Source organism: Podarcis cretensis (assembly GCF_951804945.1).
Source record: "Podarcis cretensis genome assembly, chromosome: 13".
Classification (NCBI taxonomy): domain Eukaryota; kingdom Metazoa; phylum Chordata; class Lepidosauria; order Squamata; family Lacertidae; genus Podarcis; species Podarcis cretensis.
The window spans coordinates 18241178-18260995 of NC_137182.1; the positions used below are offsets into that span (position 1 = coordinate 18241178).

Here is a 19818-nt window from a genome sequence, read left to right on the forward strand (position 1 = left end):
GGAGAAGCCATGACTGTTTATAAAGTGATATCACAGTGCTTTAAATGCATGGCATGAATGTGACCCTAGCTTTGCCTTCTGGAAAAGCAGAGAACCAGCCTTTGACCTCTTCTGTAGAGTAGCTCTTCAGTTTAATAAACAAATGCAATAGGTAAGGGGGGGCAGGAATGGGCTAAGCCAGGACCAGGACCCCGCAATCATCACCTGAGGCCCTTCCTCATGTGCCTCTTCCGCAACAGGTCTGGAGAATGGGCCTTTTCTGTGGTGGCCCCCTGCTTGTGAAATGGTCTCCCCAGGGCAGGGAGGCTCGCCGGCACCTTCATTACAGATATTTAGGCACCAAGCAAAAACATTCCTCTTCTTCTAGATGTTTGGCTAATTGAACAGTCTATGGTCTTTTAAAATGGGGACGGGGGTTGTTTTTTATATTTAAGCATTTTTGTGTTTTTGTATTGAAAACTGGCCTGACGTCCTTAGAGGAAGAGTGATATAGATATTTTAATGAAGATACATAGGGTTGCCATACGTCTGGATTTTGGCAGCCCATGTCTGCAGTGCTGATCTTGCCATTTATCCATAAAAATAGCTCAAAAACAGCATTTTTTAAAGTGATTTTGTGCCCACCAAAAAGAAAAAGAAAAACAAACTTTTCTGTCCGGATATTCACTGTTTGAAATATGGCAACCCTAAACGTACATGAATAAATAAATAAATAAATGTACTTTGATGAAAAAAGAGGGCTAGCACCACCCTACAAAGAGAGTGTCTCTGTTTTCATCTGTGAAGTGGTGGGGACACACAAACACTCACTCACTAATATAATTAGCAACACAGAACTGGTTTCTTACCTGCAATAGACAACCTTTCCCGCTCCACTCATGCATTCCCCCAACACAGTCACAGTGACTCTTCCAAAACAACAGGCTGACTCTCCCTGTGCAAGCAGGTGTGACACCCTCCGCCCATTCCAGGCAAGAAGAAAAATACATTCCACGCGGAACAATCACAAACTCCAGCACACGTTTTATTGGTTTTGCATCATTTAGTTTTTTCCTTCTTTTTCGGTTTTCCGAGAACTTAAAAAGGTTCTTGTGTTTTGGAAGAGGGGGGATATTTTCCTTGTCAGGAAAAGGACAGCACACATTGCTAAACAAAGCATAAAGACTGGAAGGGTTATTACGCCGGGGGGCGAGAGAGCACTGGGCAAGGTACTAGCCTCACTTCCTGACTGCGACCGAAAAGCTGCGCAGCTCCCACTCATTTCTGACCTACTGCAAGGAACGCCATGTACCCCTTTGCAATTTTCCTCCTGGAGGATGAGAAACACAACTTTTCCTTTAAGAAGATTCCCTCCACCCACAAAAATAAAAACCAAAACCTACCTCTTCCCCCTACCCCAGTCCAACCTGTGCTTTGGAACAGGTAGAAATCCAACAGACAGATTTTCCCCAAAACCTAACATTTGTTGGGAGAAGCTTCCTGGTTGAATTTATGTTAGCCAGCAATTATGGGCACAGGAGTTAAGTGCTTGCAGCCCTGCATCTCTGTGCAAGCCAATCTGTGACTCCAGCCCAATAATTCCTCTAGCCAACTTCACCCCAGTTCCCCGGACGTGCTAACAAAATTGCACTTTCACACTCCTGTTCTCTCTCTTTCCCAACTTCACTCGTCAAGACAGCCACTCGAGAGTTCTTAACCCCATATATCATTCCTACGGCCTTCTGCAGGAAAAAAGAAAACGAGATGTCCTGGAAATTGCCCCTCCCAATATCCTCCCTTTGGAGACACCCAGCACCTCGCTCCAAAATGAAGAGGCAGCAGATTTAAGGCAAAAGGCAAAGGAAGTCCTTGCTTAGCCCAAGGAACTCGCTGTGATGCACTAGCAGAAATGGCTTTTCACAAAAGGGATCACGTATAAGCAGAGAAGAGAGGTCTGCTATGCCATAGTGGCCGGAAGCAGAACTGGGTAGTCAGACACATTTATATCACCGACTGCCACATGCCAGGAAACGCACAAGGGTTGGACAGAACCATCATAGCCTGCCTGTAAAGCTAGACACATATACACACACACCCCTTCAAAGATCTGGCTGGTCGCTGTTGGAAGACATAGCATGACTCATCTCACAGGTCTTAACTGGTCGCACCAGGAGACCTGCCACCATTTGGGCACTGCATCCTTTATTCCACACTGTCCCAGGACAGGCCAAGTCTTTAAAAAGCAAGGGGGAAGCTGGGGACTCCTATTTCCTGGAGAGGGGAGGAGGACGGATCTCGTACTGTCACTCCCAGACTGGCAGTGTAGAAACGGGAGGACGTGCAGCTTCTTCCTCCCCCACAACGCATGCAGCAGCCAGCACAACAGGGTGGGGCAGAGTGCTTCAGGGCAGGCCCCAACGTGGATCCATAGGCGCCAGGGGTCACCTGACTGTGCTCAGCCAGTTCCCTGCTTCGCTCGACTCATGGGGCACGACCAGCAGCAGCTCGCAAGGGCCCTGGGACAGTATTTCCTGCAGGAACACCCTGTGGTGAAGAAGAGGGAAGGAAGAAGAGGTTATGGACAGGAATGTAGAAAGCTGCCATTGGTCCATCTAGCTCAGTGTTGTCTATACCTGAAGGAGTGTCACCACCCCCATCGTTCAGCCCGGACACTGAGGTCCAGCTCCAAGGGCCTTCTGGCAGTTCCCTCGCTGTGAGAAGTGAGATTACAGGGAACTAGGCAGAGGGCCTTCTCGGTAGTGGCACCCGCCCTGTGGAACGCCCTCCCACCAGATGTCAAGGAGATAAACAACTATGGTGGAACCTCTACTCACGACCACAATCTGTTTTGGAGGCCCATCTGGAAGTCGAAACGGGTTGCTGGGAGAGGCGTCGTTGTGCGCAGGTGCAGGCGGGTGATTGCCCGCTCCTGCACATGTGCGAACGGTGGCAATCCCGTCGGTTACTTCTGGGTTTGCCGCAGACATTGGGCGAAATGGACGCAAGCGGAGGCAGACGTAAGAAGAGGTTTGACTGTATCTGATTTCTAAAAGGCACAAGACTTCCAAGATATCTGAAGGCAGCCCTCTTTAGGGAAGTTTTTAATGTTTGTTTTATCATGTTTTAAATATTCTATTGGGTGCTGCCCAGAGTAGCTGAAGAAACCCAGCCAGATGGGTGAGGTATAAATAATAAATTATTATTGTTATTGCTGCTGCTGTTGTTGTTATTACTCTTGACTAGCAGTAACAATTTGGGGGTTTTGTGCAGGGGGCGATTGCTGGAGACACCAGCAATTGAATATTCTGGGATATTCTGCACAGAAGGCATGTGGTCAAAGGTTCTTCCCCAAACAGGATCTCGCGGGGCCTCTCAAAGCGAGCTCCAAACACCCATTGACAGAATTCCAGTTGCAGAACCGTCGCAGCACAAAATAGCCATGGCTGTTTACCAAACTTCACCCTTGCCCTGCTGCCAGCTCACACCAGAAGGAAATTGCTCATTTTGCCTGGCACTAGTGTAGCGTTTCAAGAGGAGGAACAAAATTCCAGGAGAGTTACTGGGCTGGTCTTTATCAAAGGTAAAAAGGCACTGCAGCGTCTCTGAGGAGTAGCTGGCTTACCGTGGCTTTTGAGGGCAAGAGGTTATATGCTTTGATGCTGTAGCAGCTGTTTAGATTATGGATGACATTCATGTCTCATGCGCCCAGATGACCAGGCTGTGTTCTCCACGTTCCTACCATCTTGTGCCTCCTCACGTGGTTAGCTTGGTTGATCCTGAAATGACCCTTTTGCTAGGTGCACACCCCAATTTTGATACTCTATTTCATGAATCCGATGAACGAATGGAGAAAAAATATTGCCTGCATGATTTCTGGCTACAAGAAGTCGGTCTGGTTTTCTCAATTTAGTTCCTCTTTAATGACTTGCCTTTGCACCATGAGGTTTTCAACGCAACTTACAACCCTAAGTCAGTCACATACATTCTGAAAGTGGGACACACAGCAACAGAACCAGCAGCGCCACAGTCTAGTGATAGAACACATGCGCTGTTTGCAGAAGGCCTTTAGGTTCAATTCCCAGAATATCCAGGTAAGTACTGGAAGAGATCTCTCTCTGAAATCCTGGAGAGCTTCTGGTGGTCAGTGTAGGCTGGGAAGTGGGAACCTGTAGCCCTCCAGATTGTTGCTGGACTGCAACTTCCATGATCCCAGACAACTGGGTTGATGGGAGTTGAAGTCCAACATTCTGGAGGGTCACAGTGTCCCCATTCCTGATGTAGACGATACAGTGGTACCTCTGGATACGCACACCTCTGGTTGCGTATTCTTCGGGTTATGCGTGCGGCAAACCCGGAAGTATTTTTCTGGGTTTCGCCAGGTGCGCATGCGCAGAAGCACCCTACTGCGCATGTGCATGCTCAGAACAGGCACCTCCAGTTGCAAATTCCTCGGGATCCGACCGGAGCTCTGGAACGGATCCCGTGCACAACTGTACTTAGTTACATGGACCAAAGCTCTTACTTGGTGCAAGGCAACTGCCTGTGATTGTAACAGGCAGGAAACAAACGACCTATCACATTATTAAAGGTAAAGGTAAAGGTACCCCTGCCCGTACGGGCCAGTCTTGACAGACTCTGGGGTTGTGCGCCCATCTCACTCAAGAGGCCAGGGGCCAGCGCTGTCCGGAGACACTTCCGGGTCACGTGGCCAGCGTGACATCGCTGCTCTGGCGAGCCAGAGCCGCACACGGAAACGCCGTTTACCTTCCTGCTGGTAAGCGGTCCCTATTTATCTACTTGCACCCGGAGGTGCTTTCGAACTGCTAGGTTGGCAGGCACTGGGACCGAGCAGCGGGAGCGCACCTCGCCGCAGGGATTCGAACCGCCGACCTTTCGATCGGCAAGTCCTAGGCACTGAGGCTTTAACCCACAGCGCCACCTGCGTCCCTTTTATCACATTATTATTACCTGTCAAAAGTTCAGCAGAACGAAATTGTTTTTAAGTCGCTGCTGGACTGACATCTTATCCTCTTGAAAAGCCAAGGGCTCTCACTCCGTCAGATTTCTTTTCTTTACCATTTTTAATACGTATAAAAATCGTGGGTGGCAAATGTCACCTTTAAAGCAATTACCTGCTGTCCGAGAAGAGTAAATGCCTGCTCTGTGACACATCCATGCATCACCTTGTGAAACGAAGCGCTCCGGGGCTACTGCTATTTCCTCATGAGCAGCTGGAATCCATATGCTAGCCTGTCCCTTACTCGGAAGCGAGTAACACTGTGCTCGGCTGGTGCTGCTCACAAGTAAGGACATAAACGGACTGTACCCTCAGAACTCTTTAGCAGCCTGAGTTTTAACACGGTGTCTGCAAACTGGGAGGATGGTTGCCAAAAGACTCACTGGAAAGAATATCCCCTAAGTTGGGGCACTACCATGAAGACAATTTATCTCCAGTGACCACCCGTCACTGGAGGAAGAGGAACCTGGAAAACAGCCTCAGTGAGGACCTCAGGGAAAGGGCAGGTTCCTACAGGAGAAGGTGGTTCATCATCATCATCATCATATGCTACCCATCTGACAGGGTTGCCCCAGCCACTCCGGGTGGCACCCAACAAAAAAACTTCATTAAAACTTCAAAAAAGCCATTAAAAACTTCCCTGAACAGGAGTAGGGCTGCCTTCAGATGTCTTCTAAAAGTCAGCCAGTTGGGCATTCCACAGAGCAGGTGCCACTACCAAGAAGCCCCTCTGCCTGGTTCCCTGTAGCTTCACTTCTCGCAATGCAAGAACCACCAGAAGGTCCTCAGAGCTGGACCTCCGTGTCCTGGCTGAACGATGGAGGTGAAGCATTCTTCAAATACTCTGGCCCTAGGCAATGAGCTCGTTTCAGGCGTTGCCTCTCATCAGTGGCAGAAACAGAAGCACCTCTTCTGCAGCATCAGTAGTTGCAAGTAGAAAAATGGGGCAACATTATGGTCCCTCTGGTCCATTTCCCCAGTATAGCTCTGGCTTAACCCATCATGCAAAGGATATCATCAGACAGAGATGCAAATGGGGACTGGAAGAGACCCAACTGCTTTCCAGAGCAAGACTTTGCAAAGTACCTCGGGGCCGGCTTCTGCCTGCCCCTCCTGCAAAGGAACCCTACTTTTCAGCCTCATTTTAAAATGGCTTTTTGCTCAGGATTCCGGGCGCAGTCTTCACAGAGGAAGACGTTTCATTAAATCAGTTCATCTTGCCACCTGCGTGTCTGATGCAAGACTGCGTCAAGGTCACAGTGACTGTGCAGAAATCCACTGAGCACATATTCCAGCACATATCCCTCCAGAGCTGGGGGGAATATGTTCCCAGGACCTGACCGGCTGACGGAAAATCTACCCTTCTGTATCCAGGCAGTTTTTGATTTATTTATTTTTTAAAAACTGGTTTCTGACCTGGGTCTAACAGCTCCAATTTGGCTGAAGCATCGTAAAGTGCAAAAAGCACGCATGCCTGGATGAAATCTGCTAGTGAGGTGTGTGACTCTAGTGGTTGGTATTCGCGTGAGGCAAGCTGGCCATTTTCTATTCTGTACTCCCAATTCCCAAATACAGTGGATGCTCGGGTTGTGAACGTGATCCGTGCGGGATGCATGTTCACAACCTGCATCTGCGCATGTGCAGGTTGAGATTCAGCGCTTCTGTGCAAAGCACGATTTAGCGCTTCTGTGCATGCGTGACCGCTGAAACCCAGAAGTAACCCGTTCCGGTACTTCTAGGTTTCGGTGGTCCGCAACCCGAAAAAACACAACCTGAAGCGGCTGTAACCTGAGGTATGACTGTACACCATATACTGTTAAGCCTGTATTTTATCGGCAAAGGGTTCTTACGCTTATGTCATACACTCCACTTGCATGCAACCATGTTTACATGGGTCACCGCGTAATTAATAAATTAATTGGTCCTCTCTTGCTCAGAAATGAGCGGGGAAAGGTGTGCTGGGCAGTGGCCCTCAACGTGGGAAGACTCGGGATAAACGGGCAGCGACCCTGAGCGACTTCCAGGCAACAGCTGCAGCGGCATATATGAGTCTCTTTCTCTCTCTCCTCCCCCCCCCCCCATTGAAGTGGGGTTGTTCCCCACTTTATGCAATTTCACTTCTGCACGCGGGGGCCCAGAACATAAATCCCGCATAAGTGTGTGGGGGAAGAAGAGCACCTGCAACCTTCTGAATAAAGCACTGCATTTATCCTTGCAATGCTGCTTGAAGTGAACTTGGTTCTGAATCCCGTACCTTTGTCACACGCTGCCGAGTTCCCTTGTGTAACTCAAAAGGCAGTGAGTGGGCTGTTTGGCTCGTGTCTTTGTGAATCCCAAAGATGTCCAGAGAACAACGTCAGTTTCCTCTGAGCTCAGGAATGGGGGGGGGGGGCGGGGGGGCTACAGAGGTGGTAGCAGTAACATCTCCCAAATATATATCTCTCAAATATGTCTCTCATGCTGGCAGCTCAGAGTAACAAAACCATAATAGTAATGATAAATTTATTATAGAATGTATTATTTATACCTCGCCCATCTGGCTGGGTTTCCCCAGCCACTCTGGGTGGCTCCCAACAGAATATTAAAAGCACGATAAAACATCAAACATTAAAAACTTCCCTAAATAGGGCTGCCTTCAGATGTCCTCTAAAAGTCAGATACAGTCATACCTCAGGTTACAGCCGCTTCAGGTTGTGTTTTTTTAGGTTACGGACCGTCGAAACCCGGAAGTACCGGAATGGGTTACTTCTGGGTTTTAGCGGTCGTGCATGCGCAGAAGCGCTAAATCACACTTTGCACATGCACAGAAGCACCAAATCGCAACCCGCACATGCACAGATGCGGGTTGCGAACACTGTGGGTTGCGAACGTGCATCACACACGGATCACGTTCGCAACATGAGCATCTACTGTAGTTGTTTATTTCCTTGACATCTGATGGGAGGACGTTCCACAGGGTGGGCACCACTACCAAGAAGGCCCTCTGCCTGGTTCCCTGTAACCTCATTCTCGCAGTGAGGGAACCGCCAGAAGGCCCTTGGAGCTGGACTTCAATGTCCAGGCAGAACAATGGGGGTGGAGACGCTCCTTTACTTGTTGGCAGTGGCGAAATTTTTAAACTACACAAACTTCTTTTTACCACCTAGAATATTCTTGGGACCCGTGTATCTTCAGGCTCCTCCTCCTGTATATTCCTTCTCCATCTCTACCTTTGCTCTCTCCCACTGCCCTTTCCAACTCTACATTCTGTGATTCTATGAATAACCTTCCAAGGAAAGCTTGTCAGGACCCAACACTTCATACTCTTCTAGAGGCCTGGCAAAGAGAAGGCAAGACTATTCCACAAGTCTTTTAACCGAGTTTTCTGATGCTCTTGTTATTTAAGCAACGTTTACCTCCAAAACGGATGGTGTTTGGTTTTCCAGTAAGGTTCTAATGTATTTCTTATTTATTGCCGAATGGCCATCTAGCAGGAATGCTATCGCAGCGGATTCCTTTAAATCAGCAAAATGAGCTTTGAGGTCTTCTTTCTCACACTATAAATTCTATTCCACTGCATGATCTGGTTTGGTGTAAGCCAACTCTGATTCGCTTTGGGGTGCGAGGGGGATAAAGGAGGCAGGATATAAAGTATTTAAAAATAAATCACTGGGACTGCACAGTAAAGGTAAAGGTAAAGGGACCCCTGTGACAGACTCTGGGGTGGCGGCGTTCATCTCGCTTTATTGGCTGAGGGAGTCGGCGTACAGCTTCCGGGTCTAAGCCACTTCTGGTGAACCAGAGCAGCGCACGGAAACACTGTTTACCTTCCCACCAAAGCGGAAGTATTTATCTACTTGCACTTTGATGTGCTTTCAAACTGCTAGGTTGGCAGGAGCAGGGACTGAGCAACTGGAGCTCACCCCGTCACAGGGATTCGAACCGCCGACCTTCTGATCGGCAAGTCCTAGGCTCTGTGGTTTAACCCACAGCGCCACTGGCGTCCCTGGGACTACACTGTAGTCGTCCCCAAACCAGCCACAGGAGCAGTACCTGAGGTCAGATTCACCACCGATTGGAGCCGGACCCTTCAGCTTGGAGTCAAGGTTGTAGTAGGTGCCATCAAGCTGGCGCACGGCGATCCAATGGCGGCGCCTCACTGGGAGGGACAGGAAGCCCAGACACACGTTGGACGGGACGTTGATGATGAAGCCAAGAACCCCTTCCAGGGACAGCTGCTCTAGGGGCCTAAGACACAAAGGGAGATGAGACTTGTCAAAGAGGATAGGATTCTAGAGAGAGACACAGATTTCTCAAGTGACTCGTAGAAACTCAGTGGTGTCGAGCTGTTGAGAAGCTAAGGCAGGTCTCAACCAGGGTGGATTTGATTTAAATCACTAGTCAGTAAGACTTGATTTAAATCTTTTTTCTGTTCTTTTTTTACAGAAAGACTCACTCTTGCTGGTATAATCTTAATATTTACAACCAGATGGAGGTTTCGTTTTTGGAATAATAACTTTTCAGAGTAGATTTACAGTTATATCAAAAATTACTGATTTGGTTATACTATTAGAAATACATAGACCGATAATTACAAAATTATTGTGAAGTTTAATAAGTTAACTGTTTATATTTGGACAACTTTTCTGCCATACTTTATTGGGAGGAGAAAAATAATCATTTCCTTAATAATAATTTAAATGATTTATTTAACTAAAACAGTAACATTATAGCACATGTATCCATGTTTGTTAACTGATGTGGCTAAACAATTAAAAAAAAAAAACTTAGACTGAGTTTTAGCACACATGAAAAACTTACACATATCCTTATTTCCTGATGAATAGCCTTTGAACTATAATGTAACAAATACAAAATGATATTTAGAAAGATTTTTCCTCCAAAAGCATTTTATTTTAAAAATCCGATTTAAATTTTAAAAATCTGATTTAATTTTTTTTCATCCACCCTGGTCAGTCCACACAGTCAGTCCTTGGGAAAGGAGATTATCTGGGAGCAAAATGTCACTTCCACATTCTCCAGAATTCCAGGTCCAACTTTTTAAATGGGAGCAATTCACGGTAGAGGACAACAAAAACACCCTATGGCAGGCATATCCAACTACCAAGAGACTGCGATCTACTCCCACTATAACAAAACTGGCAGCGATCTACTCATTAGATTGACCAAAGTTGTTGAGCTTTTTGTGGGGAGGAAGACCAGGGACGCCCCGCAATCGACTGGTAAATTGTGGTTGACCTGGTTTTGTTTTTGTTTTTTTAATCATATTTATTACGTTTTTAACAAAAAGAAAAAGGGTTACCAAACAATACACAGTAAACAAAAAACACAAAAAGAATACAAAAACCAAAATTTAACATAAAAAGAAAAAATGAAAAAATAAAAATCCCTCATTCTTATTCATTTGCTTATTTTCATGACTTCCTCACACCTCCCTTTTTTGTATTCCAGTTAAATAGTTATTTCAGCAAATCCATACCCTCTTTATTTACTCTTAATTTACTCTTAATTCTTTGTCTTCACCTAATATAACTTCAAATTTTCGTCTAATATCAATCCAATTTTACATACTCCTATTTTACCTTATTGCTAAAACCACTTCATTTCATTCCAGCATCATTAACATTCAAAAATTTTATAGTGTTTCTGTAAATAATCTTTGAATTTCTTCCAGTCCTCTTCCACCAACTCTTCTCCCTGGTCTCGGATTCTGCCAGTCATTTCCGCCAATTCCATATAGTCCATTACTTTCATCTGCCATTCTTCCAGGGTGGGTAAATCTTGTGTCTATTGCGGTTGACCTGTTGTACATGCCTACCCTATGGGGACTGCAATCATATAAAAAGAGCAAATGGTGGGAGATTTTAGATGCTGCCTCTAGTTCCATGAGACTTTGGCCTTCCTTACTTAACATTGCAGCACAGACCATCTCACCTCGGGTGCTCGCAATTTATCTCCATGCACACAGGTAACATGGGGAGGTGAAACAGGGACACTTCCTGCCGCATTGAGCCAGCAAGAGCCCCTCCATGAGCTCAGCTGGGACTAGACGCCGATTGGCTGCCCTCTTTCTCTCCAAACGCTATCACTGCAGTGACCACTCCATCCAGTTATTAGACCTGAAGATGCTATGCAACTCTGCTTAGTTTCCTTCCCCCTCCCGCCTCTCCCTTCACTTCTCATTCTGTTTTCCTTTCATATAATAGAATTGCACCTTAGATTGTCAGCCGTGGCCCCCAGCAATTCGGCAGAAAGGCATCCCATAAACATAATAAAGAAAGAAGCTAAAAGAGGAAGGTGGAAGAGGATCTGCCAATGGGAGGGAGAAGGACAGGAGAGTGGCAAGTCGGCCACTTTAGCAATGGCAAGCCGAGAAATGATGGGGAGCCTGCAAAGTCGCCTGCACCAGGGGAAGCAGATACACAACACCAGGCAAAGGTTGCTGCTTTCCTCACCTCCGTTTGTCCCACCAGATGGCTTCTAGACCCACACTCTGAAGAGCTGCCATGATGACGTTGACATCATAATTCCCGGTTCCCAGAAAGCTGCGGTGTGGGTTCCACCTGGCATCTGGGGCCAGCCTGTTGGAAGGAAGGAGGGACTCATTGTAAGAATCAGAGGGCTGGACACCAGTGAAAGAATAAGGCACAGGGAAATTCTTGGGATCAGTGCAGGACCCCAATCCAAGAATTACTGTTTCGAATTATTATTAATGTGTACCCCACCCATCTGACTGGGTCACCCCAGCCACTCTGGGCGGCTTCCAGCATATATAAAAACATAGTAAAACATTAAACCTTAAAAAGCTTCCCTACAGGGTTGCCTTCAGATGTTTCCTAAATGTTATATACAGTCATACCTCGGGATAAATACGCTTCGGGTTGCGCTCCACGGAGACCCGGAAGTAACGGAGCGCGTTACTTCTGGGTTTCACCACTCGCGCATGCGCAGATGGTCAAAATGACGTCTTACGCATGAGCAGAAGCGGCGAAATGCAACCCGCACACACATTCCGTTTGGGATGTGAACGGGGCTCCGGAACAGATCCCGTTCACATCCTGAGGTACCACTTCTGGTTACGTACTTAATTCATTCTGGAGGTCCGTTCTTAACCTGAAACTGTTCTTAACCTGAAACATCACTTTAGCTAATGGGACCTCCCGCTGCTGCCGCGACGCTGCCGCACGATTTCTGTTCTCACCCTGAAGCAAAGTTCTTAACCCGAGGTACTATTTCTGGGTTAGCGGAGTCTGTAACCTGAAGCATATGTAACCCGAGGTACCACTGTAATTACTCAACTCCTTAACATCTGATGGCAGGGTGTCCCACAGGACAGTTGCCACTACCACGAAGGCCCTCTGCCTGGTTCCCTGTAGCTTCACTTATTGTAGTGAGGGAGCCACCAGAAGGCCCTTGAAGCCGAACCTCAGTGTCTGGGCTGAGCGATGAGGGTGGAGATGCTCCTTCAGGTATACAGGGCCGAGGGCATTTAGGGCTTTAACCACATCATGTTGTCTCTCTTCAATACCCACCTTCTGTGGTCAGCACACTTAGTCCATATGTATGATTTAACCTAAGTACATCATTACTGAATTGCATTGCAAATTCCCCCAGCCCCATTTCCATCTTCCTCTGTCAAATGTTATATTGTATTCTCCAAGAGAGCATACAATTCTTTCTTCTATTCTGTAAAAGCACCAACCCAATGATGTTACTATGTAGCTGTTGTTATTTCTTTTCTATCATCCTGCAAATTTACTCATTTATTATCAACCTGCAGATTTTTGGTTCTCCTAAGTTTGTGCCGAATAAAATATATGCGTTTCACACATCCTGATCTCTTTCTGCCCATTTCAAGTTTGTAGAAACTTGTCCCCAGAGAGAGTTACCCTCAAAATATATCGAGAATAAAGGATGTGTACTTCTTTCTATTCAACTGCCTCCTCTGCTTTTCCGGAGAAATATTATACCCCAGGGAGGCGTGCTTGCCCTGAACAACGTTGTATAAAAATGAACAATCAATCAACAGATCTATACGGCAAAAGAAGCAGTATTTCAGATGCTGACTTCACACCTGTTCCATCCGCTGGAGTGGCTGCCGAGTGCAAGATATATATCTGCACTGTGCTAATTAAAGTACCACGATGACCAGTGGATTTAAGTGACTAAAGGAAACAGCATCTCCCGCAAAACACCTTGGGAGTTGCCCAGTCCATCCATCAACTGTCAAGGACACAGGTGGACCATCCCTTTGGTGACAGACACGCAGAATTAGTGCCCTACCCTAGTGTAGCGCTCCTGAATTTAAAGGCGCAGGAGAAGAGACTGGCAGGTCCACGCCAAGCGGAAGGGGTGATGCGCCACCATGTGCCGATGCAGAACTGTGTTTTAAAGATGATTCACTGAAAGCTAGTTAAGCGCAAGCTATGCCGAATCTCACACGCAGTGTTCAAAATTAGCCATCGCTTTTGACCACTTTTGGCTCGGAGAAGATGCCTGGGAGCCAGGATGATGCCTCCATCTGGAGGCGCATGCCTGGGGATGATTGGATCTGGACTGTTTCTTTCACACACTAACACCCCATCCTGCTTTTTCTGGGCAGCCTGGGCAGGAGCAGTTACCATCAAGAAAGAGGTTGGAATCAGCCAATATATATATGGGGGGGGGGGACTGTCCGTGCATCCAGCTTCTTTACTTCTTTAAGTTCTCAAAGCTCTTAACCTAGCTCAAGGTTGTCATCTGATCTAGCCAGATCTATAACTGAGAATCAATCACAGTCAGTCCATCATTTGAAAAATAAGATTTTAGAGCTGCCCTGCCCCTAAATGGCAATGAGACATTCCATTATGGCAACTGTAACTTTGGTTTTGAGAGCTGTTTGGCGCCTAGCTTATACAGTGGTACCTCGGGTTAAGTACTTAATTCGTTCCAGAGGTACGTTCTTAACCTGAAACTGTTCTTAACCTGAAGCACCACTTTAGCTAATGGGGCCTCCCGCTGCCGCACGATTTCTGTTCTCATCCTGAAGCAAAGTTCTTAACCCGAGGTACTATTTCTGGGTTAGCGGAGTCTGTAACCTGAAGCGTCTGTAACCCAAGGTACCACTGTATATCTGAGTTTCCTACACTGCTCACATGCATTTCATGGTACTGTGGGGGCTGTCTATGGGGTTCTCCAGCAGCCAGCCTGGAGGTTCTAGTCCTCAAGGCTGCCAGATTTGGGGGGCACAGCAGGAAATATGAAGGAGATACAGCCTTCGCCTTCCTCTCCCCCTCCCTCCTTGAAAAAACAACTGACTGTCGGGGAATTTTAAAAGGCGACTGTAATAAGCCATTTACAGAGCTGAAAGGCTGTTAGGGCATTGATAAAAGGATCCTGCATGCAGAGAAAAGTCTCCTCTGGGAATCTTGAAAGCAGATATAGAGTTATTAGCGAGAGGCGAAAGCACAAGACGTTCCAGCCACTCACTTCTTGCAGATCTCATCCGCCGCCTCTTGCGTGAAAATTCGTTCCTGCAGGACGTTGTTGAGGGCATGGACGGCACACAGCTCCAGCCGCTGCCGCTCATGGTAAACCCCAGGAGCTTCGTTTCGTCCGGACCCGGACATCACATCTACACAGGTCCAAGAGGTTCTTCCTGCAAGAGATCAGCCCTGGAAAGAAAGTCCAATGATGAAATCACAGAAGACAGAGAAGGCAGGGAAATCAATGCAATTGCATTAGTGAGCTACTGCCTGGCTGGTAGTTTCACATCAACTATGTGTTCCTTGGCCTTTCTCACTTTGGCCCCTTTCCTCTTTGCCCGTTCTGTCTCATCATTTCCCTTACCCTCTCAAGCAGCTTCCTTTGGTCTTCTCGGCTATCCCTTTGCCTACTCTGAACCTCTTTTAAGTTGCCCTAAGCCTAACATCTTCTCAAGTCACCTGCCTTCTCTTCTACTCATCTCCAAGGCATTCCTACCTGCCACGCCCCCTCTCTTGCATCACAGCAGCTCAGCCAATGGCAGCCAGAGACTCTCTTGCCTGCTCCCACCCGACTCCAGCATCAGGGAAGTCCCAACCAATCACTGCTGAGACTTTGACCATCATCAACAACATCACAGAAGCCACAAGTGCATAACGACAAATGTAAACTTCCATGGCAGAAAGGCAGTATCTGAATGCAACAAATAACATGGCCCCACAAAAATGAATACTCCTAAAGTCTAAGAGATGGAAGAGAAAGAATCAAAACACATATTACTAAGCCACACAGAAACCAAATATTTTAGCCACTAGAGTAGTAAAAAAAAAAAGAGTGCTTAAAGAAATCACACCAAGATCCATTTATTGGTGAAATTTATTATTTAATGATGTATTTTTATACCGCCCTTCAACGCAGCAGTCACAGAAGAGCGTACAACTAATTAAAATACAACAAAATATAATACATGATACAATTTTCACATGATCAAATACATGATCAAAATTCACATAAAATTCATGCAACTAATGTAGCTGCAGCATTAAAACTGACTTCACCGAAAGCATTTTGAACCATTAGGTCTAAAACAGTCATTCCTCCAAAATATACAGCAGAACCCTGTCTACTCTGATGTAAGTTGTATTGAATTCAATAATCCTGGGTAAGTAGTGTTAGGATTGCAGACTAAAGGCACTTAACGTTTAAAGATCAAAACCGTTTCCCCCCTTCCACCCTACTTTATTTTGTTTTAACAGGAACAGAAGAGCTCTACTGCAATTTGCTAAAGCTATAATTGTCCAAACCAGCCCTCACTAGCTAAGTTCCCCAGGCAAGCAAGGCAATGCCAGCAAAGCAGTGCCAATTCATGTCACAACTGTACTGGCTTTTTAAAAAGGTTCCCTAAAATATAGTAGCTACCAGTATACATGCTAAGAAGAAAGACACAGGGCTGCTGCATTCAAACTGTGAAAGCAGATCCACAGAAACTAAAGAACCCCCAAATTACTCCTGCCTTTTAATTCCAGTGGTCCTACTCTGAGTGAAGACAAGCATGGGGCAGGGAGGTATACTGGTTCATTTCGTTGTGTATTTTGTGTTTCCACCCTGTATTTTTATGTTGTAAACCGGACGAAGGACGGCATCCAAATTTAGTAAATGAATAGGAAGCTGAGATAATTCGAACCTGTTTTAGCATTTTAACTTTCTTTACGTTTCAAAGCGCCTGGATTTTATCGCCTGATCTTCTTGCAAAGCACTTTGAGGGCTGCTGTTTTTCTTTGAAAGCAAGCAGCGTGTAGATTTTTAGCTAACTAAACGAATAAAACAAACAAACAGCATCGAACCGCCTGGACAGGAGAGTTACCGGTAATTCCCCATGCCCAAAGTGAGTTTCCAAAAGCAATTATAAACATATTATTAAAAAGTCTAGCGGCCTACATGACAGCTGGCGGCTCATAGTCTTCTATTTCACCAGGAAATTTTTCCTAATCCCTATCATAGATACAACCATATTACTTTTGTATATATATTTTTTAAAAAAAACAGAGAGGAGCTTACAGCTCAGTCCTTTTCTTTTCGCTAGTAAACTTTCCCCAATCGCAATTTAATAGGTTGCTGCACTGGGGGGAGCTGCTGATCCTTCGCTAGCAGGCTAGCAGCACTCTGTACATGCTCTAAAGCGCAGTTGTTTTAGTTAATGGTAAAGCCCCCAGTCTTAAAAGAAACCCTCCCCTGTTGTTGTTGATGTTGTTGTTGTTGCTGTTTTAAATCCCCTTCCCCAGCCAGCTTAATAGCCTGGCCAACAATACCCAGACTACCCAGGAGGAGAAAAACAACAACAATAATAACAATAAAAGCATCTTACCCTCGCGAAGCTGGGACTCCAGCAACTAAAACTCCGCGCCGTGCCCATCCCCGGTAGACGCTTCCTCTCAAGGCCAGGCTGACAGTGCAAAGGGCGTGGGCGGAGAACTACCATTCCCGGCGAGCACCGGGCGAGGGCGGCGGGACTTCAGCTCCCGGCATGCCTCGCGGCGCCGGCCGGAAGCAACGCGGCGAAACCTCCCTCCCCCCCCCCCAGATCTGCGCCGGTGACGTACGTCGTGTGGGCGGAGACGAACTGCAGGCGCGGTACACGCAGAAGCCACAAAGCGCGCTATGGCAACGGGGTGGCAATGCAATTGAATGGCCAAGAAGGCCAAGCAAATGTGAACATAAAAATAAAGTTAATGATAATAATATAGTCTAGGAGAGTGAAGAGAAAGAGTCAAAGCCCGGTCAGGGGCAGAAGGGCAGGTCTCCTGCGCCGTCCGCTACGAGCGTCTTTGAATTTACCTTGCAAATTCCTAATTTGGAAATAGCTTGCGCAGCTGCACGTCTGTAGGGACAGTGGTTAATGCAAACCGTCAGATGCGCTGCTGGATCAGTGCTTAATGGTTATTGTCTTTGTTTAAAACCAATAAAACGGGGGGGGGGTGGTTTGAAATCTTTTTTATTTGATTTAATACGACCATATACAGTAGTACCTCGGGTTACATACGCTTCAGGTTACAGACGCTTCAGGTTACAGACTCTGCTAACCCAGAAATATTGCTTCAGGATAAGAACAGAAATCGTGCTCTGGTGGCGCAGCGGCAGCAGGAGGCCCCATTAGCTAAAGTGGTGGTTCAGGTTAAGAACAGTTTCAGGTTAAGAACAGACCTCTGGAACGAATTAAGTACTTAACCTGAGGTACCACTGTACAGTCATACCTCGGGTTGAATATGCTTCATGTTGAGCATGTTCGAGTTGCGCTCCGTGGCAACCCGGAAGTAACGGAGAGCATTACTTCCAGGTTTCGCCTCGCGCATGCGCAGACGCTCAAAATGATGTCATGCGCAGAAGCGTCAAAAAGCAACGTGTGCGTGCGCAGATGTGCCGTTGCTAGTTACGTTTGCTTCTGGATGCAAACGGGGCTCCGGAACGGATCCTGTTCGTATCCAGAGGTACCACGGTACATCCACATTTAAAGATTCTTTAGCCAGTGCCAGATTTACGTATAAGATAAACAAGCTATAGCTTAGGGCCCCACTCTCTTGGGGGGGGGGGCAAATTATGAGTCTTTGTAAATTGTATTTCTAAAGGAACTTTTGTTACTGCCAAATGCCAGTGTGTTTGCATTATTAAGTTTGTTATGAATAAAATATCATTTTAAGTTAGAGCTTAATAATTATTTCACTATTAATATACTTCTTAATTGTATTTCACTTCAACAATTACTTTGATAAAATACATATTTTGTTATGTGCAAGTGGCTTTAGATACCTATAGCATATATTCAACACAAAAAACAGTGACAACTTGTTGTTGTCAAAGGACAGCTGGACATATAAAGGGTCCATTACCTTCAGAAGCTTAGGGCCTCATCAAACCTAAATCTGGTCCTGCCTCTGACAGTAACAATTAGGAACAGAACAAGCCAAAAGTTCACTAAGGAATGGGAGTGCTATAAAAACTTATCTAGAAAAACATTGTTTTCAAATAAAACCTTTATTATGCTTTGATTAATTTCTTCAAAAGACAAAAACAGTTATTATAACCAAACAAGCTAATACCAAGACATGGAAAACATCTAAAGACAGCAGTTAAGGAAAAGGAAAAATAGATTCAAATTGAGGTGGTGGACGGAAGCCAACCCAAAATTTAGAATATTTAAGGTTTGATAATTAAATATAATAAGTACGGGGAACTCCATTATCTCCACAGTACTAGTTACATTACAAGTGTAATCCCGCTAGTGTTTTCATCTGCTGACACTGGTCTCCAAGATAAAGGTGCTTCTCAGTAACAGTCTTGGAGCCTCTCCTGCTTAAATTCCCTTTTCTATGCAGCTGTGTGTATATTAGGAGCCCTTGTCCTCCTACCCACCTGCCCATCCTAATAACACGTTCCTGGAACGGAGTCTTCATTTGTGCAATTTCCAGCCCACAAGCAGAAATCTCAGGGACGCGGGTGGCACTGTGGGTTAAACCACAGAGCCTAGGACTTGCCGATCAGAAGGTTGATGGTTCAAATCCCCGCGATGGGATGAGCTCCCATTGTTCGGTCCCTGCTCCTGCCAACCTAGCAGTTTGAAAGCACGTCAAAGTGCAAGTAGATAAATAGGTACCACTCCGGCGGGAAGGTAAACAGCGTTTCCTTGCACTGCTCTGGTTCTCCAGAAGGGGCTTAGTCATGCTGGCCACATGACCCAGAAGCTGTACGCCGGCTCCCTCGGCCAATAAAGCGAGATGAGCGCTGCAACCCCAGAGTCGGCCACGACTGGACCTAATGGTCAGGGGTCCCTTTACCTTTACCTTTTAGCAGAAATCTCATGCTTTTCAAGAGCTCTGACAGACAGAAGTTCACAGGTGCAGCTCATGCTACCGCTGCACCTTTGTTAGCAGAAGCTGACTGTTGGTGGGCGCCTGTCCGGAAAGGTGGCAACACTTAAAACTTTCATAGAGCTCTGATAGGCCAAAATTCAGGCACGTCTTCCTAACATCTGACATTACTGCCAACTATATGGTGTGGATTTGGCAAGAAGGAACTAGCAGGCACGCTTCTGACACTCCGCAGTCATTGCTTCCTGGCTGTGCACTGCAATGTCCGACATAAATTTGCAAACAATCGTCAACCAAAACAAAAAGGGAATTCCATAAATTCCCATGGACTTCTCTCCTTTGTGGGTCCTTACATTAATTTTTTTCCTCCAGCATCTTCTCTGTTAATCCAATTCTTCACTCTAGGCAACTGCAATTTGTTTAAGTTTTAACACATTAGCATAGCATTTAACATACATACGTATTATCAGAATAATAATATGTCTTACAGCAGGGGCA

General features: G+C 46.2%; 1 protein-coding gene across 1 annotated transcript; it reads right to left on the reverse strand.

Annotated features, from left to right (window-relative positions):
* Positions 1-1003: 1003 nt before the first annotated feature.
* On the reverse strand, positions 1004-16976 carry JOSD2 (Josephin domain containing 2). The gene is made up of 5 exons (XM_079950147.1): positions 16824-16976; positions 14465-14649; positions 11452-11577; positions 9029-9223; positions 1004-2523 (listed from the first exon to the last, which is right to left on the reverse strand). Exons 2-5 carry the CDS (start codon positions 14602-14604, stop codon positions 2421-2423), a joined length of 564 nt encoding a protein of 187 aa, XP_079806273.1. The 5' UTR covers positions 14605-14649; positions 16824-16976; the 3' UTR covers positions 1004-2420.
* Positions 16977-19818: the final 2842 nt, after the last annotated feature.

What these genes read in the sequence shown, in the direction of transcription:
- JOSD2 (XM_079950147.1), bottom strand. Translation starts at nt 14,604, where the DNA reads ATGTCCGGGTCCGGACGAAACGAAGCTCCTGGGGTTTACCATGAGCGG. An exon ending in GCGGATGAGATCTGCAAGAA is followed by an intron (nt 11,578 to 14,464) that starts GTGAGTGGCTGG and finishes TCCTTCCAACAG; the next exon opens with GCTGGCCCCAGATGCCAGGT. An exon ending in ATCTGGTGGGACAAACGGAG is followed by an intron (nt 9,224 to 11,451) that starts GTGAGGAAAGCA and finishes TTTGTGTCTTAG; the next exon opens with GCCCCTAGAGCAGCTGTCCC.